The sequence below is a fragment of the Manacus vitellinus genome, unplaced genomic scaffold (assembly GCF_001715985.3).
Source record: "Manacus vitellinus isolate BGI_N305 unplaced genomic scaffold, ASM171598v3 scaffold_1_pilon, whole genome shotgun sequence".
Lineage (NCBI taxonomy): Eukaryota > Metazoa > Chordata > Aves > Passeriformes > Pipridae > Manacus > Manacus vitellinus.
In genome coordinates, this window is record NW_021939396.1 from 41,410,359 (window position 1) to 41,428,926 (window position 18,568).

The 18,568-nt window shown below is 39.1% G+C and overlaps 1 protein-coding gene and 1 pseudogene across 4 annotated transcripts in view; both read right to left on the bottom strand.

The window, feature by feature from the left end:
* The window catches only part of LOC108640116, an 80,444-nt pseudogene extending 69,558 nt beyond the window's left edge, over positions 1-10,886 (bottom strand).
* A 6,213-nt stretch (positions 10,887-17,099) lies between these two features.
* UBE2V2 (ubiquitin conjugating enzyme E2 V2) overlaps positions 17,100-18,568 on the bottom strand; it is a 34,408-nt gene continuing 32,939 nt past the window's right edge. For all 4 annotated transcript variants that reach the window (XM_018080372.2, XM_018080393.2, XM_018080378.1 and 1 more), the window contains exon 4: positions 17,100-17,965. In XM_018080372.2, coding sequence (XP_017935861.1) covers positions 17,819-17,965 — 147 coding nt within the window. In that variant the 3' untranslated portion in view covers positions 17,100-17,818. The remainder of the gene's footprint in view (positions 17,966-18,568) is intronic.

Consider the following 18,568-nt stretch of genomic DNA (forward strand, 5'->3'; position numbering starts at 1 on the left):
TAGTCCCTGAAATGCCTTTGAATGTTAATGTCTGCCCAAGTGTGGTGACATATCGGACTACAGCTTATCACTTCAATCATCTGTTCCCAGGTTAATGACCATAGCAGCCAGAACAGCCCTACTGCTAACAAAAGATGTGTAATGATTTAAATATTACAGTGTGTTCCCAGGCAGCACTTCAAACTGCATTTAAATGGGGTAAAAAAAATCCAAACCCTTAGTGAAATGAAAAATCTATTCATTGTATAATCTTGGAAGACTTTTCTACAAGACCTAAATTTGGAGCCTTTACAAATCTCTCAGAGGCTTTTAGCAACTTATGTGTGTTTATGTTTAATAAAAATGGTGGAGGGTTCCAACTAAATTAAATTAAACTAGCTCTTAATTCCTATGTTTTGAAAAGGCATCACGTTGATACTGTGATGACTTTATTCACGGAAAAATGATTCAGCTCTTTGGCTCATGCATCATTGTTACCAACCCAGCACAAAGGAAAAAAAGAAATCACAGCTGCAGTCTCTGAGCTCCCGGAGACAAATGTCTGAAAGCAAAGAAAACAAAAGAAACCAAAAGGGAGAGATAAACCTTGTTAAGCATTGTCTAGAAGGTTTGTGGCCACTGCTGACTAACCATGCACTCCTATTTTTGAACATCTGAGTCATCCTCTACAGCGCTACACCTCTGTGCAAATAAATAAATAAATAAATATAAACCCACTGAGCAACAGAAAATGTGAATGGATGGTCAGGAGAATAGCTTTGGTCAGGGTGGTGAAGAGGGAGAGAACAAACCTCAAGGATGAATACTTTCCAAAACCAAAACGGATCAGAAATAAAACAGTAAAACAGCCAACAAACAGTCTACATCCTATTAGCAGAGATCAATTTTACCATCTCTACTCAAGATATGGTTCCAAATAGGTAATAAAGTAGAGCAGGATTCTCCTCTAAATGATGAATAAAGGAAATTATGTCACTTTCCAAAACAAAAAGCCCAAAATCTGGCTTGCAGTTTCCAAGTTTGGTTATACTGCAACATAGTAAACTTTAAGATCTGCTCTGACCTAAAGAGCTGGAATGGGCAACCCTCCTCTGCCCCCTCACAAGGCTCAGACCACAACAGGGTGATGGGATTCTCTTCCTTTGTACATAAAAAGGCATAAAAACATGATCCTTCAAAAAGGCTATGAAGTCTACTTTTCCCCATGTAGAAACCTAGTATTACATTACTGCATGAACAACAAGCAGCTTCAACCCAACTTGCAATCTGCCACCTGCAGAGCAGTGCCTGGTTCCTGCGGTTGCCCTCAGCTGGCATTGGTGTCTGCTGTGTTTGCAAGCTGGAAATACAGACCCCAGAGGCCTGGCTGTCCATCACTGCATGCCTTGCACAGCCACTTACAGCACTTCTGCAGGTGTATGCAAAACTATTGCTGCTGTTGTGTGCAGCCACTTGAGACTGGCTACAAACTTTGCACAGTTAAAAGCAGTCACACGAGATGTAAAGCAACCGGCAGGCCATAGCTGTGGGACAGATGGCTTTTCAGAAACAAAACTGACTGCAGGTGTCCAGATAACTGCTTGCTGAGCATCACGGGGAACTGTGCTTAAAAAGATTGTGTTAAACAGATGTTGAATAGAAGTGCCATTCAAACACCAATAATTTCTGACAAGCCAGATGATGAACATGCGGAGCAAAAGGACTGTAAAGGAAAAAAAAAAAAAATAAAAAAAAGAAGACAGAAATAGAATCAACAATTATTAGATGTTGATGTGTTAGATGCATCTACGGACAGTTTTGCAGTCTGGCCCTCACCTTGCTCTGTTCACAAAAAAACTTCCCAGAATTAACAGAAAACATAGGTACACATATAACTTCTGGCTATGCACAAAAATTCAAGCTCCCCAGTGTTGCTACACACATATTGAGGGTAATGAGAGAGGAAAACAACTGACAAGGGCCTCTCTCCCAGACCCAGAACCCTGCCAGCCCTCCATGATGCCTGAAGCCAACTAGACTCTTATCTTGGCACAAACTAAGAGGCAGGGTGTACATGTGAACTTGTGTGATCTGTTCAGTCAGTTCAGACTTTGGAAAGCTTAAACCTGGTTAGTTATTGTATGTAAACCAGCAAACTCTGTTTTCCTGTTGCTGAATTTCAGGGTAAGTCCAGTAAAACATTCACTTTTTCTCTCACTATGCTGTTAATTGCCTGTCTATAATTAAATTGAACACAGTAGGATAGTAAATGACAGAACAGCTCAATGTTTTAGCCTTGCTGCCTCATAAAAGTACTAAACTGAGCTACATGCAATATCCACATAGTACAGCTAAATGAACAATCTAAAACCAACAGGAACTTTTATATGGACTGATGGTCTTTGGCTTAGGCCCCTTCCAAACACTTGAGTTTTCATGAGTTACACCAGTTGCCACTTATATTTATTTTATAAACACCACATGCTAAGTGTAAATTGCATCGCCACCACCGCTGATTTCACCCCAGACACCTTTATACAAGTTACGGGTGGTGGAATCCAGCTTTAGGCTGAAGTCCAAGAAAGACCTTTCCAATGGGGTTGTATAACTGACGGGGGAGGGAGTGGAGGGGTGTGTTAAATAAAATACTGAATCAACCAGTATATGGAAGAGCAGAAGATTCAGTTTATCACCGTGTTATTGATTTGTTGCATAGGAGATCTAACGCTCACCAGCACTGAGCCTGAAGAGAGAACCACCAAGGCCAGCCCTGACCAAAGCACACACAGCCAGGTCATGTGGGTGGACAAATAGATTACTACATCAGCACTCACAGACCAGGTCCTGCTTTTCAATCATCTTTTGTTCCACAAATTTCTGCGGGAAGAAGGTGTATGATAGGGAAAAAATCAAAACAAGCAGCACAGGCTCTTTAGAAGGATGGGAGTGAGTAAGGGTGAGGTGAATGATGACTTTCAGAGTCAAGTAATTTTTTTTTTCCAGGATTTCTTGCCCATCTCTAAAACATTATAAAGGATACGTTGTTACTCATCCAGACCTTTTTCAGGTCAAAAGCAGAGTTCAAGGACTTTAAGAACACACACAAGAAAACAGAACGAATTTTGCCTGAATAGAGGCTTCAAAGTCTTACATCAGTAATAATCTTCATGAATTTGCAGCTATATTCTGTAGACAGAATATACGTGAGCAAGCTCTTTCCTGCTTTATTTTAGCCAAAAGGATATCTCTCATACTGGGCATTCCAACTTTCAAAAAACATGTCCTGGTCATCCTGGGTTTTCGGTTGTTTTGTTTGTTTGTGTTTGGGCTGACCGCAGCACTGCTGTCTCCAGAACTCCTCAACTCCCACGTACTTCACTGTGATACATTGCGGGTGCAGTTCAAGCACATCCCTTGCATTTCTGAGGTCACCGTGTCATACCCAGACAGCGCAGCCTTCCCAGCAGCATCTGCCATCAAGTGTTTTGTAAATGCATTGTGCAGCACAGCCAAACAGCAAAGTAAAGTGCACGAAAAAGAGGTTTGCTCATCCGCAGCTGAAGGCAGTATTTAGATGGGAATATGTTCCAGAGCAGGAATTACATTTTGTAGTTACGTCAGAGCTCAGCTCCTGTCCCTCTGTATTAGCATAATACAATAGGACAAATTTTATAATACAATAGGACCAACGGTGTGTGTGTAACAGTGGTTCTGATGCCCTGGAGTCAAACTGTGGCTTCTTTCTATATATTCTTTATTTATACTTTGGTGGGTATATATACATACATACATGTATATACATACAAATGCATATATACACATTTGCATGTGTATTTATTCCACTGTTTATATATTTTATAAACATACACATAGTTTGTATAGAAAAAAAATCAGGGAAATAATATTCCAAAAGCATTATATATGCTTTCCCCATGTAAAACCCAAACTTGTTCATTTCTCTAATATTCCTGCTGATATATTCAGCTTCCATCTGCTGCACAGAATAACCCTTCCCTTGTATTTCTGTGAAGTGATTGAGATCTGTCCTTCAGCAGTTACCAGCAGTATTCCATTTTCTTGATTCCACAGAATACTGGAGGACACATCCACATATCCACTGCACTGGAGAGCCCAAAACCGGACCCAGTACTTCAGATGTGACCTCACCGGTGCTGAAGAGAGGGGAAGAATCACTTCCCTCAACCTGCTGGCAATACTCCTAATGCAGCCCAGGATGCTGTTGGTACCACAGCCTTGTGGTCTATCAAGCACTGCTTCCTTCCAGTTTTGCTTTTGCCCACAAGTTTGCTGAGGGTGCACCACAACATTGTCCCATCATCCAGGTCATTAGTGAAAATATCCAACAGTATTTGGCCCCAGTACTGACCTCTGGGGCACATCCATGATGACCAGCCTCCAGATGGACTTTGTGCCACTGATCATAATGCTTTGAGCCTAGGAGTTCTGCCAGCTAAATCCATCTCACTGTCCACTTATCTAACCCTTACACCATTAGTTTGTCTATGACAGTATTATGGGAGACACTGATGAAAGCCTTGCTAAAGCTGAAATGAAAACATCCACTGTTCCAGTCATCACATTGTAGAAGGTTGCTTTCCACTGTAAATCCATGCCAACTACTTCTTGTCCTTCATACAACTCCCGCTCCTAACTATGGTATGTTCTCCCTAAAGACCCTCTATCCAGCTACTGCAGTGCTACAGAAGTGTCAGCTATCCCACCACATCTGTGCAGACAAGGAGCTCATCTGCCATGCTCCAGACTCAGTGAGAGACCCCAAGCACTGCCCAGAGCCACAGATCTGCAGACCTACACTCTCTCTCAGCAGCTTGCTCTGGGCTGTAGCCTTTGCTGAGTCAGGGGCAATTTCTCTGCTGGCTGCTGGGGACCCCCAGCAGCTCCCTGCCACTGCTGCTGAGCAGAAAAGCACTGTCAGCCCAGACTCTGGCCTCCTTCTGCACAAATTGCTGGCTGCATTCTGTGCTTGATGGTTATACAGGGCTCCCCCAGCACCCACTGATGGGATTCCTGACCCTCCCTGGTTAGGATTCAGCTGGAACAAAAGCTCAAAGCCCCTTTCTCATAAGAAGCATTTTGGTATTTATACCATCTACCATAGATATCACAAGCTAAGTGAAAATTTTACCACCTGCTTCTCTCTACAGGTGAGAAAAGCAAGCAGTCAGAGTCAGTGATGCCTTAACATGTACATCTGGTTTACCCATTCAGTGATTTTTTACTATCACCATTCTAATTATCACAGAGACAATGGTATCCATCAAGGACAAATTAATAATTCCACAATATTCTATTACTGAAAATACAGCTTCCCCAGACACAGAAAGAAATAACATATCTGATACCAGGTCCACAGTCACTAAGTACCTTTATGAATCTTAATCCATTCCCTTGGATATCAACCATACCTAAAGCAGCACGTGCCTCTTGCGTACAAGCAGAAAGAGGAAGGCCACAGTATTTTAAAGTCTACTTTTATCAATCTCATAACAGGAACACCATCAGACATTACACTTTACTGGAGGCCAAGTTGTAGCAAAGGACACCAACGTGTGTGTACACAAAGGACTGCAGGGTATCTGATCTCCGCAGTCACCTAGATTGGCAGCACCTTTGTGTAGTTGCAACTTTACACTGTTGATTTTCTAATAAACAAACACAGAAAACGCCTCTCTGACTTTTTCTTGCTCACCTGCAGGTAATTTTCCACCAGGTTCCATTTCGATTTGATGAGTAAGTCAATTACCTGATGAATCAAAAACCCCGGCACCCCCACTGCTGTTCCAATTAGCCCCATCAGCAGCCATCGATCCCACTCTGTTCTAGAAACAGGAAAACACAGTTCTCTCTCAGATCATAGCACAGGACTATTTGCAATGCTACCTCTCACAAACACACAAGCTCCATTTTTAGAGCACTTTGATTATTAACTGTGACTGCCTGATCAAGAGGCTGTTCATGCCAATCTCTCTTTTAAAAGTGTACACTCAACAAAGTTCTACCTTCAGGTGAAAGCCATTTTCATTTGGGTAAGGAACATTGTTCGATTTCTTGGGTTTGGATTTGGTTTTTTTAATATACATGTAGCAGTGCAATCTGCTTTCAGATGCTGTTTGATGTCATGTCAAAATCTTTACATGACTCAGTAATTAAGCATTCTGTAGAGCACTCCGAATACGTTTCAAAGTAATCCCTGTTTTCAACTGCAAGTAATACACTGAGCACCTATCATGTAAATGTGCAAACCTTTACTTCCAGTTTCTATCTTTCCTAAACTTCCACTTCTAATAAAAATCATGCACCAATAATGACTGATTTATTTCTAGTATCATCTAGAACTAGAGCAGGCCTACTGAGATTCAAACACTATGGTTCCTCCGATTATACTAAATTTTTTTTTTTACAAACTCCATTAAAATTAAAATAATAATTACTTTTTAATTTTAGTTTAAAAATGAATTGTATTTTTACCATTAATTGCAATTAACTTCAAGAAAAGTCTCAGTAAGAAAACGTTCTCGCAAAGCTCTGCAAAGTCTCTTCCTCTTAAGCTGTATACATTGAGAAGTTAATGATTTAATTTTTTTTTTTGCATATTCAATAATCTGTGAAGAGCAAAGACATAAGCACTTACAAAAATGCTTTAAATTTCTTGGGCCCCTTCTACATTCAAAATATTTTCCTGTGTACAGAAACAATAAATAACATTTTCTTAATTCCTTCTGCTATTAGGCATCTCCCTGGAATGTCCAAATTACACATAGCTTTAGAGGCAACTTAACAGTACTTAAGGTAAGTTTACCTGTATTTTTTTTTGTTGTAGCCACTTTTTATTAAGTTTACTGTGTGAAGGCAAATAATCCAAACTCCCGTGGGCTATCAGGTGTTCTCTCTTGTCCTCCTTGCAGTGATAATATGCTAACCTGCTTCTGCTGATGCTGCATTGACTCCTAAAATCCTGAGAATTAATCAAATCAGGCCCATGACCTTTCGCTATTAACACCTCCTTGTCACCACTTCCCATGTGTGTCCTATGGGAAAAAAGTGATGATATTACGGTGGCCTCCAAGAATCTTTGGGATGCCAACAACAATTATGTGAGCCCAAGATCAGTCTCCTTGAGACTGAGAGAGGGAGGAACAGGAAATCACATGAAGATGGAGTAGTTGTGGTGCAGTGATTGGCTGCTTTGTGTTTGGCGTTGCCTTGTTGTGGCTGTGCATGAACACAGCACTGTCAAAGCAATGAAAACCTGTCCGAGCTGGTGCTCTCTGGTGAAGAAGTTATTCTAAGTACAGACCAACCACTGCAGCAACATTATTGCACCAGCTTCTTGCTGACTGTTCAAAGGACAGGGACATTTAAGCCATAGGGGCTTTGTCTGTTTCAAAGAGATGGTTACTTGCTGTGCTTTGGGCTGTCCACAGCTTTTGATCCACTAATCTAATCACACAATTAAATAAAACAAAATCTAGACTGCAGTGACATTCATTTAAACCCTGGATTTTCAGTTTGTTGCATAGGCAATCTAGAAAAGTTTATTCTCTAACACAGTTACCTTTGAATTCACATGTCAAATTTCTTTTTAGATAGACAAACCCAATCTGCTAGACTACCAAATGTACTACAGCTTGGATACTTTACTCCGGTACTTTGTAAATTGGCAGTTCAATCAGAGCAGAAAAAGACTTGATGAATGTCAAGTATTTACTGCAAAGAAAAATCAGTAACATGCTGTGTGTTTGCCACCTCCAAGGCGTGGCTTTCATTACCAAAGACAGAATAAAAAGGATTTCTGCTGCTCTCCACTAACCGGCATTTGGACCAATTTGAAAAGGTCTCATCTCAAATAATCATAGAATCACAGGACCATAGAATGGTTTCGGTTGGAAGGGATCTTAAAGATCATCTAGTCCTACCCCCTGTGCCATGGGCAGGGACACCTTCCACTAGACCAGGTTGCTCAGAGCTCCATTCAGCCTGGCCTTGAATACTGCTATGAACAGGGCATCCACAACTTCTCTGGGCAACCTGTTCCAGTGCCTCACCACCCTCACAGGGAAGAATTTTTTCCTAATATCTGATCTAACCCCACTCTCTTTCAGTTTGAAGCCATTTCCCCTTGTCCTGTCACTCCAGGCCCTTGTAAATAGTCTCTCTCCATCCTTCTTGTAGGCTCCCTTCAGGTACTGGAAGGCCACAATTAGGTCTCCCCAAAGCCATCTCTTCTTCAGGCAATGAGGGAACATAAGTAACTCCCGACTGTCATTTTTGTGAGTACTAAATGAAAAGAGGGAAGAAAAATCTTTACAGAAGCCACATGCAAATTACCCAAAACCAAGTCTTTTGGACCTACGGTTTTGCAATGCTGAAAATTTCCTTGTGGCCCACTACTCACACTTCTCAAATGTAAGAAAACACACCATGAAGGCAACACTGCCCAGGGCAGGGAAGCACCTCCATGTCAGGATATAGCAATGGCCTAAATCCAATTTCTTATACCATGACTGGTGTTTTTTTGCCAGCTCAATCAGGTATTTCATTCTAGAGATTTCAAAAATACTATGCAAACTGCAGACCTGGTAAAAATCAGTCTCAGAAAAAAGAGAAAGAGTTAAGAAAAAAATTGGTCTAGGTGGAAACCAAAGACTTCAGAAAAAAACTGTTGCTGGAAACTGTGTGAATGGCTATGAGCAACAGTAAATGCCTTAGAAAAGTTAATGTTACTTTCCTCAGATATAGGGAAATAAATGTATCTTTGCGACCTGTACACCATAGTGACCTTATCTGACAACAAATACACATTGTGTCATCAATTAAATCCCTCCAGTCAAAGGTGAATTGAGGAGTACTAGTAGGATTCTGACCGATTATGTACATCTGTTATGCAAAAAGTGATAACTGCTTCACAAACTGCTTCACATAGAAGCTCAGACCTCAAGTTTTGGGTTATACAAAAGTTGGGTTTAGCTAGTCCTATTCCAAGTTTAAAATGGAGCAAAAAAAAGCAGAGCCCAAACAAGAAAAGCAGGCAACTGAGCAGAGCTCCTGGCTGGCACCCCACCACTGCTTCATTCAGGGATGCCCAGACTGGCTACCCTCAGGTCTCCATTTAGCCCACTTCTTTATTTCTGGAACAAGAGATTTGTATGATGTTATTTTCTAGTTGTGTTAGATCAAACTGTTATATGTGAATAGATCTGGGTATTACAAAAATTGCAGCATAAACAGAAATACAAAATCCACTGAACAATACAGATGGAGGTAGGGGAGAAACCTTGAAACTAAAGCTACATTTCTAGGGGAAACAGATGAGGCCAAGTCACACTGCTCACAGACAACACTCATTCCATGTCACGGTGATCTCTTATGTAAGCAGGATGGCTGTTTTCCCTCAAACACGAATACCATTCCCATCCATAACAGCATAAATGAGCATTTGCCTTTGCTGTCCCTCACTGCCAGAAAACCGAAGCTAACTCCTCTTCCACCAGACAGGAATCCAACTCAGTCTCTGCAGCAGCAGCTCAGCTGTACTGCAAATTCTCACAGTCACCCACTCATGCATTCAAATTTTAAAAACCAAAATGGAGTAAGAATGTGTTTTCGAACTTTGACCCCTGATCTTTTCCCCATGGACTCCTCTATAGTTCACTTAAACCCGCCAGTACAGTCACTTATCTGAAATATATTTCACAAACCTCTGAGAAGCAGTGCACAAATGGTCAGGCTCCAAAAGCTAGATGGTAAAAAACAAGGAAAGATTTGAGATGCAGGTTGAGACAACTCTACAGAGGACAGACAAGGCCTTAGAAATTACATATACAAACAGGGCTTCGTTCATTATCTTCCAATGAAACCTGAAGACATTATCAGAATACTTAGATGAAGAAGGCAAATGCAGACTGGGGTTGTAAAAGAATTCTGTACCACAAATTGTTCTGCTTAATTGTCCTGTCAGAATATAACCCAAAACCTATGCATTTTGGCTGTCACTGTTAAATACACTCCTCCAAAGACACGCACCAGCACCTCCCAGTGCAGAACATGAGTTTTCATCTTTCTTTTGTACAGTATTTTCAGTGGTGTATTATCACTTCTGTAAAGTCTGCATAAGGATTGTCCTGAATTCTGAAATGCTTTTATCTTCAAACATCACACAAAGATCTTTCTGCTTATTCAAGAGCTTCTGCAACTCAAGTTTTGCCACAGATAAAGACAATCAGAGGCAATGATGAAAAAATATCTTCTCAGTACTGTAACATAAAATGCCCCCACCGATACAAGGAGAGCAGAGTCCAGACTATGACCAGTTCCCAGGTTTTCCATTAACTTCTGACTTCTGCAAGGCTTACTACCTTACTTGAGTGTTCTTACCTCACCACAGCCTAACTGGGCACAGCTGCCTTGGGGACAAGGAGGGAAAGGAGTAATATGCGTTCATCACCACAAAAAGCTAGTAGTACACACTTCTTTGTGTTAAATGCTTAAAGGAGTCAGGTTATAAATTGAATTTTACTTAGCTGAGAAAGAGTTATGAAATACTAATATGGGGGGAAAAATCATGCTTTCAAGCTGCAAGACCCCATTTGGGAAGCCACAGAGCGCCTTGCTCAACTCCCAAGCAGCTGCCATGCAGACCATGGAACTCCTCGCAGAACAGCAAGGGCAGAATAAAGAGGGTGGACAGATACCAGCACAGCTCTCTCCTCCTTGGTAAGCCTAAGCAGGCTGAGCTAGACTGCCTCCAGTTAGGACCTGGAAAGCAGCTCCCTTGAAACTAGAAAGATCAAGGATTGGATCACTGTTACTTGCTGACCTGGATTACAGGCAAGGTGTGTTGTACAGCAGAAATGCAGCTACCGCATGATTATCTGTAGCTGGCCATTCCAACATAAAGCTTTGGGCCAGCCCAACTAACTCACAAATAATCAGGAAGAAGGAACAAAACAATTTTATTTGCCTAAATGCTTTGTAAGACTATGTGCATGCATGCACACACGTGTTCTTTATCCCTCAGAAGACCAGGGTGGAATAACCCCAACCAATACTACAAAAATACAAAATAAGAGTTGCTGAGTTACAAGCCAGAGCAAGTAAGAACTACCTACCAAACAGCAGTAGAGGTACAGCATGAATTTAATACCAAAACATTTGCCACTTTTCTTGAAATAGTACAGACATCAGATTTCAGCTGTTACACATAAAAGCACCTACAACAGAACTCTAATTCTTGCTATGGTTGCACTACCTGAGCACAAATTACTGGTCACCCCTGTATCTAGCTAGCTACATAATGTAATTTCAGCTGTTTAGTGGCAAGCATGTAAAAACAGGCAAATACTTAGCTGGCATCTCAGTTTTAAGTAGACATAAAACCATGTCTTTTTGAATGGTGCCAGCAGTTGTACATACTTAAATTACATTAATTCCTTCCCTCTCCACTGCCCTCCTGTCTTCAGCTACACGCTTGTTAGTGCAGCACATGTGATCGGTCCATCTGTCAAGTAAAACAATGCACCATTTTTGTTGGCTTCTGTTTTAATACTCGAATTAGACAGATATTACAGGATCATACAATCACAAAAATACAATAAAGCATTAGAGACTGAGAATTAATGTTGTTAACACTGCATGAATAACACACCGATTCCATACAAATCTGAAGGTCAACGTGAAGAGTATTTGAAATGCCAGAAGAAACAGTTTCTACTCTAAGGAACATGAGCAGTTCAGAATATATTATTCAACAGACTGAGAACAGGGTGGTAAAATGAAGAGCTTCCAAAGCAGTACTCTGTTCACAGCACCCCACTCTGAAGATCAAAACCACTTCACTACTAACTGAGATGACACTCAAAGAGTTCAAATAATGAGTGTTTAATGCATAATCTGAATGACAACTCAAGGAAGCAAATAATTATCATAGTCATTGAACAAAGATATAAAGATATCACTAATTAGAAATGTCATGGCTATAAACTTTCATATTAGTTCAGTATTTCAAAGTTACAGCATTTAAGCAGTGAAAGTATAGTACTAACTTAGTGTGAGAATTTTGCTACAAATGAACTGACTCATACATGTGATGCTGACTGTTTTCTGATAAGGCTGTAACAAATCTAATATATTGACAGGTTGGTAATATACAATACAGTAGATGTATTCTGCAAATCTTCAGAGAGAAAAAAAATGTACACACAAGAGGAAATGGTTTCAGAAAACACAAACCAAGATGACTATGACCATCTCCGTGAATCCTCAAACTGTGATGTCGTGGCAAGGAGTTATTTTAGATTTCTCAGAATCAGATGGTCCCAGAGCTCGAAACGCAACACATCACTCAGAGATGAGAAATAATGTTCTCTCACAAAACTGCAATTGAGCAAACAACAAACACTGGAGGAATCTGTCAGCCAGAAAAGGCAGGGGTCAGGGTTGCTGGCAATTCGCCTGATACTGTTACAAAAGCAGAGCTTTCAGTATAGACTTTTCTCATTAATAGTATTGACTCTATTAACTACACACATACATGTAAATCCAAAACTGCTGATCACCAAACACTTAGATTAATGTGGGAACTAAAGAGCCAGCCATCAGCATCACACACTTCCACGCTTTTGGTTTACACAGCTCCTCATGGGGGCAAGTTTTGCCAAAACCTAAGAGAAACGAAGTCATCTCAACCTGCTGTACTTCACCACAATGTTTAACAATTGTAAACGCAGGAATATTCCACCTTAAAAAAGTGAGAGACAAACAGAATTGGGTTATGTCCTGTCAGGCTGACTTAAAAGAGTTTCAAATGCTACATCATTTCCCAAAGTCATTCTGTGAAGCTCAACTCTCTCTCCCATATTAAACCAATTTTCACAACGCTGGAAAGATCTGCTAGAAACAGTCTCTTCCATATCTTCATGACAACTTCACAGCTCTACTATTTAAGCTGCTCTCACCCTAATTGAAACAGCTTTTATTTCTGTGACAATTGGAAAAATACAGCATTTTTTTCACGATCTATTCTCAAGTCAGTGAGACGTGTTTACCAAGTTTCTTCTCTTGATAATTTTTTATCAGTAGAAACCTCAGAGGGAAATCAAACCCCTTCCCCCCTCTTCCCATTCCTGCATGCTTAAAAATAATAATAGGATATAATAATAGTAATTAAAACAGCCAATGTGTTAAATCAGCATACCTACACATCTATAACAATCAACAGGGAGCAGAATAGGAACAAGCACAAATCAGCTTAAAAAAACCTTCTTTGTAGTATGTCTGCACAGCCATTTGTTCAGTACTTCTGATTTAACAAATACAGAGTTGGGGGTTTTTTAACCCAGACTCTATAGTTTATACATTATAAAACCATGTTTACATTTTATCCATACTGTAGATATTAAAAGCAGAAGGTTGGGATGCTGCTGTTAAGAAATGGTGAAAAGTCATAAATTAGTACAGAAAACATGAATTATATCAAGAGATCCAAAGCATTCTTCCATTAAGTTATCCATTTATACAGTTTGGCACTAGGATAAATAATAAGAGGTTTTTTTATATTTATCACTATTTTAAAATGGTAAAGACTGAAAAACTTCATGGAACTGTTTGAATATGGAAATGCTACTTGAGAGTCCACATATGATGTGTATTTTATAGAATGGAATTCACTGTACATTCACTTAACTTTTCACAAATTGAGCTGAAGGTATACATTCATTTAGTAAAAAAAAGCCAACAACAAAGTTACAAACCACAATAACACTAAGGTAATGTAAAAACTTGGTATTTTAGCCACTGAATGGAGAAATCATACCTATGGAAGTTGAGAACAGCTAGTGAAAGTTCTTTTGTGTTGTTTTTTTTTTTTTAAAGCAGCATGTTATTTTCATATTGCCAGCATTACAGGCAATATACCCTTCATACTTTAACCCACAATCAGTTGGGTCTGCAACAGAAAAGGTATAGCACATTGTTTCAGGGAATAAGGCCATCACCAGAACAGGGAACAGAGAAAGCCATCTACCACACTTGTTTCAATAGAGAGTTAACACAGATGGATTAACAAGTTTTAAAGCTTTCTTTTTAATTTATTATTAAATAAAAACTACAGACATTCATCATGTTCCTCCAATACCTCCCCATCTCAGAAATCTTTCAAGGCTTCACAAAAGAGTTCTGAACATATTATTTAAAACATTTATGAAAAATGTACTTTGTCTCACTGCTTCAGATCTATCTGGAATTTTACTCACATAAAAGACCAACAGTAGTTTTAAGTCACCTTTTTCTGCTACAGTAACACATATTCAGACTTGCTTAGTACCAATTTACTCCTCCTCTAGCAGTTGAGACTAGCCACACCGGGGCAATCTGGCTGAGTTTTCAAAAACAAGAGGTCAGTATAAAAACAAGTAGTAGTCAGACATCCTGCCTCTGTCTACTGAATGAGCCCTCTGCATCAAAAGACAGCACAAGAGAAGTGTAATCAATATTTTTAGGCCTTGAATTATTGTCCCAAAAGCTAATAAATAGGAAATATATCTCCACAAACTCACCATATAAGTAACCACGTAAAACACAATTACTTGTCCAAATTATACAGTTATTATTATAGTTGATCAACTGCCATAAGATGCACTAAAATTTTCCTTTAGGTAATGCCCTATACAATAAAAAACATTTAGGAGGAATGTGCATTATGCATTTATTTCATAATAGCTGAGGGATTCATTCCTGGCTCTGTCTTGCTGGGTGACAAGTATTCTCAGCTTGCTTTCAGGAAGAGGAGCGTAATCAAGGCTGTTGGTACGTTCACACCTTGCAACATTTTCTGTACTTTATTATCCATGAGTAAGGCACATTATTTGTAATGTGGCTATTTCCATAAGCTTGCTCATTGTATCTTAACGTTTAACAAAGCATGAATCATACTGTCTTTGGTTTTTTTCTTTGCTTCATAGCAAACATATCCCTCCCTCGAACAACTAAAACATAAGAACTTTGGCAATGCTCCAGAGCACAAAGCTAGTTTAAATCCCAGTCAGTGACCACCAACATGAAAAGAATTATATATTCAGAGCTTTTGCATTTTGTCCTTCACACAACTGTATTCAAATGGTGCTCTGCTTTGCAAGTTATACAATTATGGGTTTGAGAAGAAAAAAAAAATGCACATTTAGTAACAATAGTAAATTCAAATCTTTCCAAAAGAATGTAACATAATTTAAATACTCATGAGAGGAAAACTAAAATTCTGACATCTCAGTGGGTTACCTAAGAGAAACCACAAGAACATGAGAAAGCAAATTACTAAGTAAAGGTTGATCAGACATGGATACCTGCAAAACAATGTAACCTGTCTGAAGGAGAGTAAGCAGCAGTGCTTCAAAATCATCTTCAGGTAGTGTAAGAGTTTCGAGGATGCTCTCAACTTTATGCAGTAGTTGAACACATTTTAAAATTTCATAATTAATTACACTTAGACTTGTTCCAAGTGTGAGCAAAATGGAAAACCAACACACCTAAAATCACTGCAGGAATATTTTTATAGTAATCCTTGTATTACATACTCCAGTGTCAGACATCAGGTCAACTCCATCCACGACTGGTTTTTCTTTCTGCAAAATGTATCTGCTTGCAGCTGGATATGCAGATTTTCACCAATACAAATGGTTAGACTGTTACAGGATCAATTTGCACCACACACAACCAAGCCAACAACGAGCCCTTTTTGACGTTCTGCGAATAAGTCAGTCTCTTTAATTATGTTACCAACCATATAATAACCTATGAGTATTTCTCATTCTCTCAGTAGTTTATGTTCCCAAAAATTCACATCTCAGAACTGTACTGTTCCATTATTTTAATTGATTAAATATAGATTAGCAGTGTTAGTGTAAGCAAAAAGATTTAATGGCATCAATATCATTCAAATTAAATCAAGAAAGAAAATGTTGCAATGTATGTCAGCCAAATGGTCACAACTGATATGTTATATAAATACAGACATGAGGTAGCTGGCAGCTCTAAATCCACCAATCCTGGAAATGCCCAATTTGTCTAAAAAGCATAAACAAATATTAAATAAACCTTTCAAAATAAAAAGGACCACCTAGTTTATTGCTTTTAAAGGTTCACTGTTTACATCAGAAATAGGCAAAGGCTTATCAAAGAAAGTTAGCTGGCTGTTGATGGCTTTTGATTATATCAATTTTTTCAAAAGAACCACAAAATAAAACTCTGGATGCAAACTGATGACTCACTCCCAATGATACATATTCTCATCAAAATGAACAAAGGCTTGCATTCTCCAAGTTGGGGGGGACAGAGAAAGAAGGCATAATATCCAAAAGAACAGCATTAACTACTTGCTTATGAGAAATCAGTAACAGAACTAAAACCAGTGTTCCCACCAGACAGAATACGTTGAAAACAACTGCAGGAGAGGCAGAAAGCATTCTAGCTGTGAAAACAGTGGCATCACGGCATATGAATCATGGAATGCACATGAAAATATGATGATCTGTACCACAGGTGTAGTTTTTTTTTAGTAAAGCTTCCTGAAGTTTCTTTCTTGTGTGTTTCAGAAAAGGCAAAATTGGAACAGACAAGAAGAAAAGGCAAGAAACATAAAAGAGGAAAAGATGCAAGAAAGCAAGACAAAGGACCTAGAACAGACTTCAGCAATGTGGTCTGAAAACTGCTTAGAGGTTAAGGAAGCAGAGTGAAAGTTATGCTCATTTCTCAAAAGAATATGGAGGGGAACTAAAGGGGACGTGCGTAGGCAAGGGGTTTTTCCTTGTTTTTATTTTTAGTTTGGTTTGGGTGGTTTTTTTTGAAATAACATATATACACACACACACATAGAGTGCAAGTTTGTCTAAAGAAGTGCTACTACAGATGACAGAACTTACTCCCCTGCAGCAAATGGAATTTCTTGACCTCTCAAGCAAACTAAACATACAAAAGTGATAAGGACAAAAGGTGCATGTAACACCAGCAGCAATATGTTTGGCTTTCTACTACTTCTGCAAGTTACTGTACATATATTACATCACTATTATAGAAATGGCACAGCCTCAGACACTTTCCACATTTTATTTACATTTTAAGACTAACTTTAATCTCAATCACATATCCATACATTTCCTTTGTTTCACTAAAACTTAAATGCATGGTTTATTAGAACAAAGACTGTAAACAAATATTTGTCATGTCCGATACATGTAACACAGGAGCTGCTTAACAGAAATTAATCCCCCCACTTTATAAATACAGGTATCAAAACAATCCTGAACATACTTTGTGACACTACTAGTAGTCGGCACCCACACCCTTGCAAAATTAAAACAAGATGAGCAACGGTATTCACTGTACCTGCTACCTTAAAACAAATTTAATTGCAGCTCTTTTACTAAGCAAGATGGATAAAGCATGCCATTTATATTTTGCCTTCTCCAGAGATTATTTTCAGTAACATATATTATTCCACAGCAATCTGACACTTTCTGTCATGCTTTCATCTTGTAAAACCTGAATTCCAATTTTAGGCTATTTCAGGCTTATGCTTAAATGACAGTGCCTCGATAAGAGAAAAAAAATAATTGTGCTGCCTTTTTCTCCCATAGTGCCTGAAAACATATTGGGCATACATATATTATATATTCTTACAAATGTCCAGGTCATGTATACCAGCTGAAATTCATTAATGTGTGGGTGTTTGCATTGTGAGATTTAATCAAGACATTAACATGAGTAGAAGGTTGTTGTTTTAAGACAGAAGTTTGAGAATCAGCTAAAATTAATTATTGTAAGTTTGTCCCTCTGGAGGTTGTGGAAGCTTCATATTTTCTTTGGACATCATTAGACGTCTTAGCTCTTGAAGTACAACTTTAATGCTATATGAATTTTGCCATTTTGCTAACACTGGTATGCTCCGCGCATCCACCTGGGAAAAGAAGAAAGAAATCTAAGTTATGATGGAACATAAAATCTCTACATAAATAACTGTTGTTGACCTAATTGCTCTAAGAAACCTTCTAAGCATTCCCTGACACTTTCTCTGTGGCATAAAGTCCCTGTGTTCATACAATATTTTAAGGAAAACAATCACGTACTTACACACAAATACAGATTCTGTAATGAAATCCATGCAGGTGGACCCTTCCATCTGTGCTGCTACTAATATTAGTGAGAAGGAAAGTAGGGAGGGAGGAGGGCATCAGCAACCGGTTCACTGCAAAACTGGAGCTGCTATTTAGTATAAGTTATAGGGTTTTTTTTCGAATTACCCCCAAAAAAGAAACAAGTAATCACCTTCACTATGCTAATACAAGCACCTGGGTATTCCTCAGTTCTTTAAAAGAACCTGCCACGCAAGAGTCCGTAGAATACTTTTGTAAAGGTACGTTTCCCTTGGTTTTTCCTCGCTACAAGTATTGTTAGTGATTTATTTCACATCGCTATTACATGGTGCTTCTGACACATCTAGAGTCACTACACATACTAAGAAATGTCTTGAAATGCTGAAATAACTGATCCATAACGTTTG